The following is a 14,871-nucleotide window of genomic DNA, read 5'->3' on the forward strand; positions in this document are numbered from 1 at the left end:
GAGGGGCAGGGCTGAAGGTTCAATTGATCACCAGTGGCCAGTGGTTTATTCAATCATGTCTGCGTAATGAGGCCTCCCTAAAAACCCAAAAGGCCAGGGTTTGGGGAGTTTCTGAATAGCCGAACATGTGGGGGTTCCTGGAGGGTGACACCCTGGGGAGGGCACACAAGCTCTGTGCCCCTTCCCCCACACCTCACCCTGTGCATCTCTTCATCTGAATTCTCTGTAATAGCCTTTTTAATAAGCCAGTAGGGTGGGGGGCAAGGCCCTGGGCCCATTAGCTCTTATTCATCACTGGGAACTCCATCAATGCCCAACCCTTTTTTTTTTTTTTTTTTTTTGAGACGGAGTCTCGCTCTATCGCCCAGGCTGGAGTGCAGTGGCCAGATCTCAGCTCACTGCAAGTTCCGCCTCCCGGGTTTACGCCATTCTCCCGCCTCAGCCTCCCGAGTAGCTGGGACTACAGGCGCCCGCCACCTCGCCCGGCTAGTTTTTTGTAGTTTTTAGTAGAGACGGGGTTTCACCGTGTCAGCCAGGATGGTCTCGATCTCCTGACCTCGTGATCCACCCGCCTCGGCCTCCCAAAGTGCTGGGATTACAGGCTTGAGCCACCGTGCCCGGCCGCCCAATCCTTAAAAAATAATTTAAAAAGGCCGGGCGCGGTGGCTCAAGCCTGTAATCCCAGCACTTTGGGAGGCCGAGGCGGGTGGATCACGAGGTCAGGAGATCGAGACCATCCTGGCTAACATGGTGAAACCCCGTCTCTACTAAAAATACAAAAAACTAGCCGGGTGTGGTGGCGGGCGCCTGTAGTCCCAGCTACTCGGGAGGCTGAGGCGGGAGAATGGCGTGAACCCGGGAGGCGGAGCTTGCAGTGAGCCGAGATCACGCCACTGCACTCCAGCCTGGGAGACACAGCGAGACTCCGTCTCAAAAAAAAAAAAAAAAATAAAAATAATAATAATAATAATAATAATTTAAAAAAAAAATTTAGGCAGGGCATGGTGGCTCATGCCTGTAATCCCAGCACTTTGGGAGGCCAAGGCAGGCAGATCACTTGAGGTCAGGAGTTCAAGACCAGACTGGCCAATATGATGAAACCCCGTCTCTACTAAAAATACAAAAATTAGCCAGGCGTAGTGGCATGCACCTGTAGTCCCAGCTATTTGGGAGGCTGAGGCATGAGAATCGCTTGAGCCAGAGGTGGAGGTTGCAGTGAGCCGATCAGGCCATTGCACATTAAAAATGAGACTCTGTCTCAAAAAGAAAAAAAAAAAAATTAAAACCTGCTAAATATAAGTAAATGTTTCCCTGACTTTTGTGAACCACTCTAGCAAATTAATTGAACCCAAAACAGGAGTCGTGGGAACCCCAAGTTGAAGACAGAGTGTCCGAAGTTCTGCAGGCCCAGACCTCAGACTGATGGGAAGGAAGTGGTGGTCTTGTGGGACTGAACCCTCAACTTGGGGTTTCTGAAGCTGTCTCCTGGCAGGTAGCAGTTGGGTTGAATTGAATTGAATTGGTGGGCACCCAGCAGCTGTCCTGTGAGAAATCTCTTACTTGGTCACAGAAATCTTCTGTGTTGACTGTTGTGCAGTGAGAGTAGAGGAAAACGGTTTGAGTTGGTTTTTCCACACTTGCTACCCGTCCCCAAACAGCAGGGTGGAGAGCATGCGAGCATGCAAGTACGCTCATACTCACCTGGATTAGTTCTCCGGGCCCTGGGGGCTCCTGATCTCCCACTCAGCACCAGGCTACCCAGTGTAAGGTGGCATCTCATGTGAGCTTGCGGTTCTCTAATTACCAAGCGGTCTGAGCACCTCTCGCTACTCCTGTTACAGTTGGGCCTCCTTCCCCTGTTCACGGCCTCTGCCTCTTCTGTTGGGGCTGCTGTCGTTTGTTGGTTTGCAGGAATTCTTTGCATATTTCAGATATTTGCATATTTCAGATATATTTTCAGTTTTAGACGGAGCCAATCTCTTCTGTCTGCTTAGTCCATGGGGCATTTGTCAAGCTAGTCCAGGAGGCGATGTGAGCCCCAGGTGTTCCTGCTGACCACTGTTGCCACGCACAGGGCGCTCCCCTGAGCCAATATTCCCTGTTGTCGGCTGCCACTGTGAGACCCTGACCAACAACAAATGACCAAGCCAGAAACACTGCACCTTCTCCCTCCATCAAACCACTCCCACCCCGTGTCCTGCCATCGGCAGTCCTCCCACCTCCCTCCATCCACGCCAGTGCTGCCCCCGCCCTATAAAATCCAGGATCCGCACAACACATGGGATGGTTCATAAGTGCTCCACACGGGGCCTCGGCCTCCCGGCAGGCAGCTTTCATCTGAGAGTCACAGGGCCCTTTGCTGTCACCCTGATGGTCCCTCCCGCCCCACTGCTCTCCACCAGCCACAGCGCCTCAGTGGCCCCAAGCCCTCGCTCCTCTGGACCCTCGCATATGCTATTCCCAGAACGCTTTCCCTGCAGGTCCTGGAAAAATGGCCATGCAAAGGCCTCCTGGATCTTCCATGTTTCACTGTTGGGCCAGTACCCACTGTGTGACGTTGGAGGTGACAGCCCACAGGAGGCATTCCATAGACTCGGTCCCTTGCATTCCACTTCCCCAGGGAGGGCTTCCCCTCCCCACAGTGTGGGTGGGGTGGCAGTAGCAGAGACAGAGGTAGCACATAGGAGCCTAGAAACAGGAGCTTTATTCTCTAATGTGCGTACGGCAAGTTCCTTACACAATCAAGGAAATGGTTTCTCTTTCAGGCATCGACTCTTTTATCAAAAGAAAATCCATCCTGCTCAGTCCCACCCACCCTGGGCAGAAGTTGCCCTGAGCAATGCTCTTGGCACAAAGCTAAAGGATAATGGGAGGGGTGGGCACATACCACTGCACCCCTACAATGCCCAGATGCCCCAGGCCTGAGTCAGCCATGAGAAGGTGCAGCACAGAGCAGTCACCCACACACCTACACCTCCCCTCACAGCCCCAGAGCCAGCCTGGGAGGACATGGGAAGCCAGCGAATGGGGCGTGGCTAGGGCCTGCCAGTCAAGGCCTGTGCTCAGCATCCATGACATCCAAGTACTTGGCTTCAATGATTCGGGGCAGGAGGATATAGCTGCGGGGAGGGAAGGACAGGAGGATGAGCCTGGATCAGAGAGAGGGCAGTGGGCACCCATCCCAGCCCACCCCAGCCCACCCACAGGGCGAGGCTCTAGGCCTCTCCTCCCCGCCTGCCTATCCCAGCCCGCCCACTCTCCACTCCTAGACTGGAGCCACTCCTACCCACTACCCACCCCAACCCGCCCACTCTACCTCTAGGCTGGGCGCCTCCTGCCCACCGGCCACCCCAGCCCACCTACTCTCCACCCCTAGGCAGGACCCCTCCTCCCGGGCACCAAGCCCAACCCACCCATTCTCTGCCTCTAGGTGGGACCTCTCCTTCCAGCCCCTGCCCCAGTCCGCCCATTCTCCGCACCTAGACTGGGCCCCTCCTGTCCACCGCCCACCCGCCTGTACCGGATGGGGATCATGGCGATCATGATGAGAGGAAAGATCATCTTCATGTAAGGCAGGGAGCTCATGCCGAAGGCGCACAGCAGCAGCAGCTGCAGCACCTGCAGGCCTGTGAAGTAGTGGATCTTCCTCTGGGGCACCCTCCGGATGTAGTGTGTCGGGGGGTATGTAGTCTGTGGGCAGCAGGGACCGGGTGTGGGCAGGCATGGGGCTGTGTCCCCACCCACACTGCTCCCTCACAGGGCCAAGCGCTCACCTGCTCCTTGAGCAGCAGGGCCACGCGCTGGACAAGCTGATTGCCATCGAGAGAGGTGAGCGCGATATAGAGGAAGAGGCCATAGAGCACGGGCTTGGGGATCCACTGAAGCGGGACCGGCAGCAGCAACAGGGACAGGCCCACCAGGACGCTGGCGCCCAGCGAGGTCAGCCGCGTCTCCTTCACGTTCACAATCCTGCAGCGCCCCGAGCCACCAGCGTCACCTCTGCGCCCCTGTCCACAGGGCCTCATCCTTCCCTATGTCCCATGTGGTCAGAGGCTCCCCACTCCTCAGGGTCCATGGTTCTTGCCTGCCTCACACTCACGTGTCATAGATGTGCCCGTTCTCCACACGCTCCTCCACTAAGGCCAGGGCTCGCACATGCAGTGGGGAGTGGGGGTAGGCGGCATGGATCCAGGGCAGCCCAAACAGAGACAGCCCCATGTTGATGATGGCAAGGAGCAGGAGGTCCCAGTGGTAGGCAGTGCCCTTCACCAGCCTGCAGCAGACGGGCACTTGTGGACAGAGCCCCACAGGAGGGGGGCCCCACCCACCCCACCCTTGCCCACCCTCCACACCTGTTCTCCGGTGCGTTCACCAAGGCGGCCACCAAGTTCTGCTCGATGAAGAAGAGCATGGACAGCAGGAAGCCGAGGCCCATGGCGCTGCTGATGGCCCTCAGGGACAGCGACTGGATCTGTGCCATCGCAAATGGGCTCTCGCTGGGGTTGTAGCGGAACTTGCTCACTGCAGCAGGTGACAGGCTACTGCTATGCCTGCAGCGCCTGGGGAGCTACCCCACGCCACCCGCCGCCTGGCCCCAACTCACTCTCGATTTCCCGGAAGCCGTGGGAGCTGATGAGGGAGAAGGCGAGCACCGCGATGGGCAGAGCGCAGTCGGACAGGATCTCGCGCACGCAGGGGTGCAGGTAGGGGCTGGGGACAGCAGGTGCATGAGCACAGCCTTTGGCCCATGTGGCCCCTCCCCTCCCCACGCAGCCCCTCACCTCTTCTTGAATTGGTAGAGGGTGTAGCCCAGCCAGAGTGTGCCCAGCATGATGAGGAGGCTGAGCACAGCGGTCGCCTGGCCTGAGTGCGTGGCCAAGGGCAGCTCCGTGGGGCTGGTCCGGAAGCTGGCGTTGAGGGCAGTGTGGAGGCTGGCGTTGAGGCTGGCACCGAGGCCTGACAGGCTGACCAGGGATGAAGTCCTTTTTGTCTGGTAGTCGTCCAAGTGATGCCCATAGTAGTACTTCCAGAAGACTGTGGACACAGACCCACAGGCCTTAGCCCTCTCCAACATGTGGCCCTGGAGGGAGGGGATCTCAGGGAGAAAGGGCTTCAGGAGGAAGATGAGGGGACCCTGCCGACATGCCCATGCACCCACACTCCTGCCTACTGTCCCTGTCCCATCTCTGACACCTCATCACAGTCGGCCCAGTGCCTCTGCCCCCACTGCTGATCCCACCTGCGGTGGCCCCATCACCCTCCAGCGTGAAAGCCTCTGCCTTCTACCAGCCCAGGGCTCCCAGAGCACTGCACCCTTGACCACGGGCACACACTCAGCTTGAGCCGGTCCTATCTGCCCCCAGCCAGGGGCAGTGCAGAACCTCCCATCTTGCCTGAGCGCCCCGTGCAGCAGGTGGCTCCCAGACGCACTCACTTTTAACCATGCCCTTGACAGCATCCAGCACAAATGTGATGGAAATGAAGAGAGCAATGATCTCCTCCGTCGACCTGCCAGGAGGTGATGAGCCTCATCAGAGTGGATGTCATCAGGGGGCAGGTAGGGGAGGCCTCCCTGAGCCCCTGCACAGTCCCCTGCCTCCTTCTGCCAGGAAGAAGACCAGGGCCCTAGGCCTTGCCTGAGTCCACCCCTGCCCCTTGGGGCAGTGATATGGTGGGGGCACCCCATCACCCTGGGGTTCCAGGGGGCTGAGCCAGATCCCAAGCTTTAAGGGTCCCAGAAGCTCACAGAAGGGCCAGTCACCTCTTGAAGAGACTCATGACCAGGCTGAGGTTGAAAAAGGCATAAAGTGTGAGGAAGAAACTATTCCACAGGCCTGTCCACGCGTAGAAGGAGCTGAAGTCCAGGTCATAATCATCACAGATGACACGAATCACTGCGGGCAGGGGGCAGGGCGGGTCAGGGCCTAGCAGGAACCAGGGGTCTCAGGCACCATCTCCCGCCTCAGCCCCCACTGCACCCTGGATGTAGAGCGCCAGGGGCGCGGTGGTCAGCAGAATCACCAGTGGCTGCCCGGAGAAGAGCGCGTAGAGCAGGCCCCCGATGCTCTGCCCGGCTATGGTCTTCTGCACATCTGTAGGGGTGGGGAGGTCAGGCGGGCGCTGCAGCCCAGGGCCCTGCCCAGCATACCCCCACCCACCACCTACCGCCAGCCCCTCACCAATGGCCCCGTCTGTGTTCTCGTCATTGAGGGACCCGAAAGCGATGGTGGGCAGGAGGCAGGCGAAGTAGAGGAACAGGGTGGTGGTGATGTATTTGCCCACAGCCTTGTTTTTCCCAATAATGCCTAGGAATGGGGGACGGGAGACAGGGTTTGCTGGGGATGCAGGACAGGCACACGTGTGGGCCCGAGGCCTGGAAAGCAGAGGCCCAGATGGCTCTGCTGACGTACCATCAGTGAAATCCAAGGGGTACAAGGGGAACCTGCGTGCGATGTCCTCCCGGATGCCCTTCCCGAAAGGGACAAAGTCCTTGCACTTTGGGGGCTGGAGGAGAGGACAGAGCGCCTGTTAGCCCTGTCCGGCCCAAGCCCCCGCCAACCCTGCCGGTCCATACTGGCCTCCACCCTGTACCTCTGGGTGTCTGTGGGCAGGGAAGGAGACTGTGCTGTGTTCCTTCATTCTCAGCGCCACTGGACCGTGGCTCACCATGGTGAGCAGCTGTCTCTGATGCACCAAGGCCTCCTTGAATTCCTCCTCTGTGCGGGTCTCCAGGAGCTTCTGGCGGAAGGCGATATCCGAGAACATGGTGGCAAATGTGCGCGCCACCTCCATGGCAGTCTTAGTGCTTTTCTAGGGGTGGAGGACGGGAGTCACATCCACCACCCCTGTGGAACAGAGGAGGCCCTGCCCGGGCCCAGCAGCTGGAGGTGCTCTCCCCATCAACTGGCAGCAGGTTTCCTGTCTGTTTGTTTTTTGTGTTTTTTTGAGACAGGGTCTCACTGTCACCCAGGCTGAGTGCAGTGGCGCACTCACGGCTTATTTTAGCCTCCACCTCCTGGGCTCAAGCGATTCTCCCACATCAGTCTCCTGAGTAGCTGGGACCACAGGCACACACCACCATGCCAGGCAATTTTTAAATTTTAACTTTTCGTAGAGACGAGGTCTCACTATGTTGACCAGGCTGGTCTCAAACTCCTGGCCTCAAGCAATCCATCTGTCTAGGCCTCCCAAAGTGCTGGGATTATAGGCACGAGCCACTGTGCCCAGATGCTGGTAGCAGGTTTTATTCTACAAAGTTCAGGCATTAGTGTACTCTGCCATGATTTCAACCAGGTCGGCAGAACACCACAACTATCATCGATCTATATTTTTCTTATAAACTCCTGATTTCTTATAAACTCAAGATATTACTTTTGTCCTAAGTAACAAAAGTCTGTGTAATCACAGATAATGAAACCACAATGGAGAAAAATGTTTACCCAGCTACGTTTCCCCAGTGGTATTTGCACTGTCTGCGGGTTTGACTTTCAGAAAGGATCCAAGCCCATCAGGCACTCTGTCTCTCGCCTGGCCAAGGTGAAGCCTGTCCATGAACCATGAACTCATGTACTCAGTGTACGGCCCTCATCACGGCAACCTGCTCACCTAGGGGCAGTGTCTGCCCATCTGTTGCTCAAACTATAGTCCTGGGGCACTGTACATGTTTGCTTTAGAAGAGGGCCATGCTTGGCAGGGCATGGTGGCTCATGCCTGTAATACCAACACTTTTGGGAGGCTGAGGTGGGCAGATCACTTGAGGTCAGGAGTTCAAGACCAGCCTGGCCAACATGGTGAAACCCCGCCTCTACTAAAAATACAAAATAATTAGCTGGCTGCAGTTTTTTGGTGGTGGGGGGGGCCTGTAGTCCCAGCTACTTGGGAGGCTGAGGTGGGAGAATCACTTGAACCTGGGAGGCGGAGGTTTCAGTGAGCTGAGATCATGCCTCCGCACTCCAGCCTGGGCGACAGAGCGAGACTGTCTCAAAAAATTCCAGCTACTCGGGAGGCTGAGGCAGGAGAATGGTTTGAACCCGGGAGGCAGAGCTTGCAGTGAGCCGAGATTGCGCCACTGCACTCCAGCCTGGGCGACAGAGTGAGACTCCGACTCAAAAATAAATAAATAAATAAATATAAAAACAAATAAACAAACACAAAACCCCCAAAGAACAGGTCCATGCTGCTGAGGAGGAGCCCAGTGTCAGGGGCTGGGGGATCTGCCTCTAGGCACCAGGCTTTAACTCAGCTCTGAGCTATTGCTCCTTCTGTCAGGGCACCCTGCTGGGGGCCACTCCCTCCAACCCAGGGGCTGCCCTTCCTCTCACACCAGCATAGCAGCATCTGGGGAGGTTCCCGCCATGTCTGAGATCCCTGAGCACCCCATTTTCACACAGAAGGCTGGGGCAGAAGCACGAGAAGCTAAGGGAAATTGAAGCTGAAGACCCTGCCAAGGCCTTGGGAGGGGTCCTGGCAATCATCTGTTGAGATTTGTTAAATCCTTTTCCTTAAAAGACTCCCGAAATTGTATCAGTTCCGGCTCCCACAAAAATCACAGTGTCCCAGCCAGGGGGTGTGTGGCCCAGGAAGGAGTAGGGCCCTCAGCCAGCAAATCACAAAGTCAGCCAAGTCAAAGAAGGGCTGAAGGGGCGGGCAGGCCAAAGGAAGGCCCCATGTTGGCATAAGGATAATGGTCAAAAGCATTTCCTTTCAGTCAAGGAAATAGAAACTTTTCGCCAACCCCTGGGGAAATGAGGACTTGCTAGGCCTAGCAAGATGTTTCTGACACACCCACAGGGCCGAGGTGAAGGGGAGGGGAGAGGACCAGGCCTTCAGAGGTCAGGACATGTGGGAGGGGCCCCCAAGGAGAGGGCGGGTAACCTGGGGCCCTCCTTCTTCCCCAGGACGTGGCACTACCCACTCACCATCTTGGGTGGGGCCAGCACCAGGATGACGAACCGAACCTCACAGGAATTCTCTCCCCAGTTCTGTGGGCGAACCAGGCGGCTGATGCACACATGCCGCTTCTGTAGGGCCTTCAGGGTGCAGCTGGCGGGGGGGGGAGGACACAGTGCACAGTTGCATCCTGGGGAGCTGGGGCTCCCCCACCCAGAACCCCCTCAACCTTGACCCCTGGTAACCTCTGCTAGGGAGGGCAAAGAAGAGCAAATGGGATGGTTCTTGGCAGTGCTTCAGCCCTCTTCTCCCGAGTTGGTTGGGCCACCAGAGCCCCAGGACTCACAGGTGGGCCAGCCTCTGCAGGGCACAGGGGACATGGGATGCCCAGTTCCACTGTGACAAGAAGTGGGGGCCAAGTGGCCCGGCAACTCACATGATACAGAGCCACGACTGCTGGTAGCGCACCCCTGTCACTGTGGCGGTGACCCCTTGGATGGTATCTGACAGCAGGTGGACTGCGGAAAGAGTAGGCGGAGGGCGGTGGGTCAGCAGCCCCCACCGACGTCCCCGCCCGGGCTGGGAGACCGGCCTCACCTTTACCCTGCATGGGTGCGCTGGCATCGGTGAAGAGCATGGCCATAAGCAGGTCTAGGTTGCAGTCTGGCTCGGTGTTGTCAGGGTCCTGGGCAAAGCGGTGAAGCATGGACCGCAGCACGTTATCCAGGGAGGTGGCCGTCTCGTTCAGGACGATGCTGGCCTGTGCCAGGAAGCCATCTAGGTCGCGGTGCGCACGGATCTCTTCCTTGAAGTTCTTTAACTTCAGGTACTAAGGGGACCCCAGGGACAGAACCACACGGGCCCATGTATGAGATGCTGTCACTGCTTGGTCTCTCCCAACCAGCCAGCTGCAGCAGCCCAGCCCTCAGCCCTCAGCCCTGGGCTGGTGTGAGCTCCCTGTTGAGCTGCTCCTGGAGGCGTGGGAAGAGGTGAGCAGCAGGAGGACTCTCAGGGAAGCCACCACCTCAGCCCCTAGGTAGAGGCCCCAGGACCACCTGCAGGACGGGCTGCTCACCTTTCGGGAGGTGTGCAGGAGCCCACAGCCACCGGAAGTCGCTTCATTCTCTGCTGGAGAAAAGTGGGGAGGGCTCAGGGTGCCACCCTTTCCTCAGGTCTTTCTTAGTCAGGCAAGTCACACCTGCCCAGTCCCGTGCCCTCCCCTAGCCTGCCCCTGCTGCAGCCCCCGTACCAGTGTTGGCGGCCTGCATCTTGAGGTTGACATTGACAAAAAAACGGATGCTCTCGCCAGACACAATGGAGGAGTTCGCAGTGTCGAAGGCCTCATCCCCCAGGATCTCCTCTCGGGCTTCGAAGGTGTCATCTGTGCCACACGTGTCACACTTGTAGTAGCATAGAGACCCAGCTGCTCCCAAGAGAGACCCCCAAGAGCAAGAGGGCCTGGCTGTTAAAGTGCCGCACACAGGAAGGAGGGGCTCCAAGCTCAGGGAGCAAGGACCTCTGGACTGTCCCACTCTCGGGCTGTGAAGGGAGAGGCCATCCCACGGGCCAGGAAGGCAGCTTCTAGTCCTGCTCCAGCCTACACAGGACATGGCAGCTGCCACACAGGGACTCTCCAGCATTCCCCAGCCGCTGGGACCAGGACCCTGCGCGGCTTTGACCCTTCAGTGTGAGAAAAACACGTCCACTCCAGACACGCTGGGGCAGGCACGGAGTGCAATAATGCAGGTGAGACTGTCTAGCCCCTGCCCTCCCAAAGTAGGGGACACAGGAAAGACAGAGAAGCTGCCGTATCCACGTGGCACTCTCTCTCTCTCTCACACACACACACACACGCACACTGCCTTGTGGGCACAGGGTCTTAGAGGTCCCTCTCCACAGGAGGGCAGGTGGGGAGAAGCATCGAGGCTGAGAGACCCAGTACACGTATCAGACAAGGTCTAGGAAGCAGGAGAGCCAGGGAAACAGAGCCAAGGACTGACAGAGGAGAGGACCCCGGGGCCTCATGTCAGCCCTGCCCCCATCGTGCCCCTCCTTCATGTCCTGGGGGCCCTGGGTAAGGGCACATGGAGAGTGAGGATGTGTTATGGCACCTGTGGGATGTGGGACCCCAGAGTTGACAGCCTGCTCCCCTTGGTCCTCAATTCCTGCAGCTGGCCCGCAGCGCACCCCCCTGCCTACAGGAAGATTTCCTGGTAACATGCAAATATTCCTCTGCCCTGAGCCCTGCGGGGGTTCCCTGCAGCCTACAGATCACAGCCTGAGCCAGCTCTGCTCCCCCTGCCCTGACCACTGGCTCCTCAGGCCAGTTGGTCAGCACCCTAGGCATGCCAGGTCCTGTCCTCCAAGCTGAGGGCTTCCCTCCCTGGCGGGCCTTTTTCAAGACTCACTTGGAACCTCCTCCTCCAGGAAGTCCTCCTAGGTCCCTGCCTCACTCCTAGCCACTGGCAGCCCTTCCTGTCTTGTGGGTCCCCTAAGGTTCCTCACTTGTAGGTACTTCCAGGAAAGGGGCCCTTGTAGTTCAGACCCCACTGATGCCTGACAGACACCTGTGCAGAAACAGAGATGGGTCAGCAGCACGCCTGCACCTGCCAGGGAGTGACTCACCCTGACTCATTTCCACTCCCGCCACCAGTTTCCTTGGCACATCCCAGGCCCTGTTCCCCCAGTGTCCTGAGTTTAGCTTGGGCCCCTTCTGGGCAAGAAGCCCCAGTACCTCCTGCATCAAAGTCCCCAAGGACTGGTGACCCCAGGCCCAGGCCTGCACTACCTCCAGAGCCCAGAGAAGAACTATTAGGTCAAAAGACACCCTTGCGTTTGGGAGGCCAAGGCAGGTGAATCACGAGGTCAGGAGATCGAGACCATCCTGGCTAACACGGTGAAACCCCGTCTCTACTAAAAATGCAAAAAGAAAAATTAGCTGGGCATAGTGGCGGGCGCCTGTAGTCCCAGCTACTCAGGAGGCTGAGGCAGGAGAATGGCGTGAGCCCAGGAGACGGAGCTTGCAGTGAGCTGAGACTGTGCCACTGCACTCCAGCCTGGGCGACAAAGCGAGACTCCGTCTCAAAAAAAAAAAAAAAAAGAAAGAAAAGTTCTGGAGCTTTGGTTCTGGAGCTCATGACAAACTCCTTCCTCCCCGTGTTAGGCTTGCCTTGTTTAAATTGTCTGGTTCCCCTGGCCCGAACTGGTCCTCTGCCCCTCAACCAGCACCCACTAGTCCCCTCCACTGCCCTTCACACAGCCCCATTCTTCCCCCATACTTTCCCTGATGCCCTGAGCTCTACCTTAGGCTTAGTGCTCAGGTCCCCTAGATTAAGGAAATGCCCAGCTGACACTACCAGGTCCCTGGAGGGCTCCTGCAATGCCAAGTCCTAGTCCCAGCCCCATATGTAACCTGCCCACCAGCAGCCTAGCACACAGAGCCCCCACGTCCTGGGGGCCCTGGGTAAGGGCACATCAGCCCTGTGTCTACGCACTGCTCTACAAACACCCCTCGAATGGTCAGGCCACTCATGGGGCTGGGCACAGGACACAGCCTGAAGCCAGCCCAGAGACATGGGGAGGAAGACAGCTGGACTGGTACAAGCAGGGACAACAGGAAGGTGCCCGAGGGACTGTGCAGCACAGAGGCCTTATATTTCTTTAAAGAGACAACAACAGCCATTCCCTCCAGGGCTGGGTGAGGACAGAGGGATAGGGGCATACAGAATTCCTGGCCCAAGGCTAGTCAGATAACAGGCCATTGTCACAGAAAACCTTGGGAAAGAACCCCAGAGGGTCCACCTGGTCCAAGTAGCCCACGAGAAGGGGCAGCCTGCCCTCTCAGGTCCACGGGGGATCCGTGTCTAGCTTCCTGGAGAGTGGAAGCCAAAAGCATTCCAGCACTAGAGTGGCCCAGACAGGCGACCAAAGCCACAGGACTCTGGTGGGTAGGCTACACGCCCTGGAGGCTTTTGCCCGACAAGCTCCCTCTGCACACGCATGCTCCCCGAGAGGTACTCACTTGAATCCTCCAAGTATCCATTCTGCGACATGCTGGGAGAGTTTTCTGCAAGGGAAGCCAAAAGGTCACCAGCCCCATGGACCGAGCCCTGGACCTCCTGTGTACACCTGTCTCCCCGCCCCCCAACCTGGCTGATTCCTTCACTCTTCCCAGGGATGCAACCCAGGCCACCCTAGGGAGAAAGGGAAGCAGGGGACAGTGCTCGGGAGGGAGCCTCATGGGGAGCAGGGGAAGCCAGCCTTAATCTCAGAAATTCAATTCCTTAGCCCATCTGCTAGGGGCTGCCCAGGCGGGTCAGAGGCGAGGAGAGACGTTCTAGGGATGTCTTTCCACCGAGTTGGTACCAGTACCATGTTCGCTAATCCAGGCTTTCCTGACAAAACCCTGCCCTGCTGCAGCGGGAGGAAGGGACAGGGCCTGAGCGCTCCTCTCCCTCTCTCTCCTCCGCTGCCAAGGCAGGGGATCTCTCTGCACATCCCTCCTCTCACTCTCAGACCGGTCCTGACGGCCATAAACGCCCATTGCAGGCGCAGTTCCCCCGACCCCCGTCACGCGCCCTAGGTCACACGGGGGCCGACAGGCAACGGTCTCCAGCCCTGGGACCGCGTCCCGACAGCCTGGAAGGCAGAGCAGTTGGTCCAAAAGGGAGAACAATTAGGGGTGGGAGGAGAGTCTGAGGGACACTGGGGTCGGGGGAGGCTGCGCCCTCCCTGGGCCGGGCCCCGGATGGTCCCGGCTGTTTTTGCCTCGCGGTCGGAGGAAGGAAGCGACAGGGGGGGCCGCGTGCACGAGAGGAAAGCGCCTCCAGACTCAGAGACCTGGGGGGTCGGGGCGCAGGATGTGAATGTAGGCGTGGGGCGGGAGCCGGTGCTGCATCCTGAAGTGGGGGGCGGGGGCGCTGGGGCGCTGGGGCGCGTCCCAGGCCGCGGGAGGGACAGCGGCCGTGGGCGACGAGGGTCTGGGAGGGTTGGGCTGGTGCACACTCCGTTTCCGTCCCGGCGGCCCACGTGCAGGTAAAGGGTAGTACAACCTGGGTCCTGGCCGGGAGCCAGGGCTGGCCCTCTGGTGTCAGAGCAAGGGAGAAACTGCTGCGGCAGCGTAGGGCACGGTCAGGGGTCCCGGGACTCTCAAGACCGGGCGGCCCCCACCGCGGCGCCGGGCGGGAAGATGCCCGGGCGGAAGGTAAAATGAGACCTTCCGAGGTGGCGGCCCGCCGGGCTCCCAAAAGCTCGGCGCTCGGGGCACTGGGAGCCCCACAGCTCCGCCCTGCCCACTTTCGAGCTCCCCGCCCTCGACCCGCTGCATCATCTGCTCAACTGGGTAAGAAATTCAAGACGGCGACAGCAGAGCTCTAATGAAACCAAGAGCGCAGTGGCCGCGAAGCCGCGCCCGGGCCTCCCGCACCGGTGCCCTCCTCCCCGCGGCTGGGAACTCCGCAGCCCTCTGGCCCACCGGCCCCGGCCCGCGCAGGCCGACGGCATCCGCGTTCTCCCCGGGGTCCCCGACGGCTCCGCGTCCCCGCCTGGCCGGCCTCGGTGGCGGAGACCTGGGCGGCCTTTCTGCCGCGCCCCCGGGTTCAGGCACCCACCGCACGGCTGGAGATGGAACACGCGCCTAGTGGCCGCGGCCATGGCACACTCGCGCACTCACGCCGCGCTCCGGCGTTTCTGGACCCCAAACTCGGCGACTCGGGCAGGCCAGCAGCGGGAGCCGGCGACACACCCCCGCGCCGCGCCTGGGTCCTAATGCCGCTCAGACGCCACGCCCGGGCGCGGGAGGCAGAGCTGCCGAGGGCTAGGACCCGGCCGCCCGCCCGCGCCCTCACCCGCGGGAGGCTGGTCCAGCCGGGCCGGGCTGCTCTCCGCCGCCCGCAGCTGCTGGGCCAAACCGAGTAGACCCGGTTCCTTCGAGCCTGTGCGCACCGGACCCAGCGAACCCAGCGTCGCGGGGTTACGGGCTGG

General features: G+C 59.2%; 2 protein-coding genes across 4 annotated transcripts in view; one reads left to right on the plus strand and one right to left on the minus strand.

The window, feature by feature from the left end:
* The window catches only part of ITPA (inosine triphosphatase), a 182,923-nt gene extending 180,209 nt beyond the window's left edge, over nt 1-2,714 (plus strand). Inside the window, exon 7 of the mRNA XM_050745700.1 lies at nt 1,961-2,714. Within this exon, the coding sequence (XP_050601657.1) occupies nt 1,961-1,966 (6 nt within the window). The 3' untranslated portion in view covers nt 1,967-2,714. The remainder of the gene's footprint in view (nt 1-1,960) is intronic.
* SLC4A11 (solute carrier family 4 member 11) lies at nt 2,682-13,466 on the minus strand. 3 transcript variants are annotated; one of them, XM_050745663.1, is made up of 20 exons: nt 13,261-13,466; nt 12,911-12,955; nt 10,139-10,270; nt 9,965-10,017; nt 9,487-9,718; nt 9,326-9,407; nt 8,919-9,042; nt 6,592-6,810; nt 6,411-6,504; nt 6,180-6,305; nt 5,979-6,092; nt 5,762-5,894; nt 5,435-5,508; nt 4,782-5,034; nt 4,604-4,710; nt 4,353-4,521; nt 4,100-4,273; nt 3,774-3,969; nt 3,521-3,690; nt 2,682-3,119 (listed from the first exon to the last, which is right to left on the minus strand). In XM_050745663.1, the coding sequence occupies exons 1-20, from the start codon at nt 13,430-13,432 to the stop codon at nt 3,050-3,052; spliced, it is 2,739 nt and encodes a 912-aa protein (XP_050601620.1). In that variant the 5' UTR covers nt 13,433-13,466; the 3' UTR covers nt 2,682-3,049. The 3 variants fall into 3 exon arrangements, with proteins under 3 accessions (XP_050601620.1, XP_050601619.1, XP_050601618.1); XM_050745662.1 differs by having other exon boundaries at nt 9,965-10,014; nt 10,139-10,312; XM_050745661.1 differs by having other exon boundaries at nt 10,139-10,312.
* Nucleotides 13,467-14,871: the final 1,405 nt, after the last annotated feature.

This window comes from Macaca thibetana, chromosome 10 (assembly GCF_024542745.1).
Source record: "Macaca thibetana thibetana isolate TM-01 chromosome 10, ASM2454274v1, whole genome shotgun sequence".
Classification (NCBI taxonomy): domain Eukaryota; kingdom Metazoa; phylum Chordata; class Mammalia; order Primates; family Cercopithecidae; genus Macaca; species Macaca thibetana.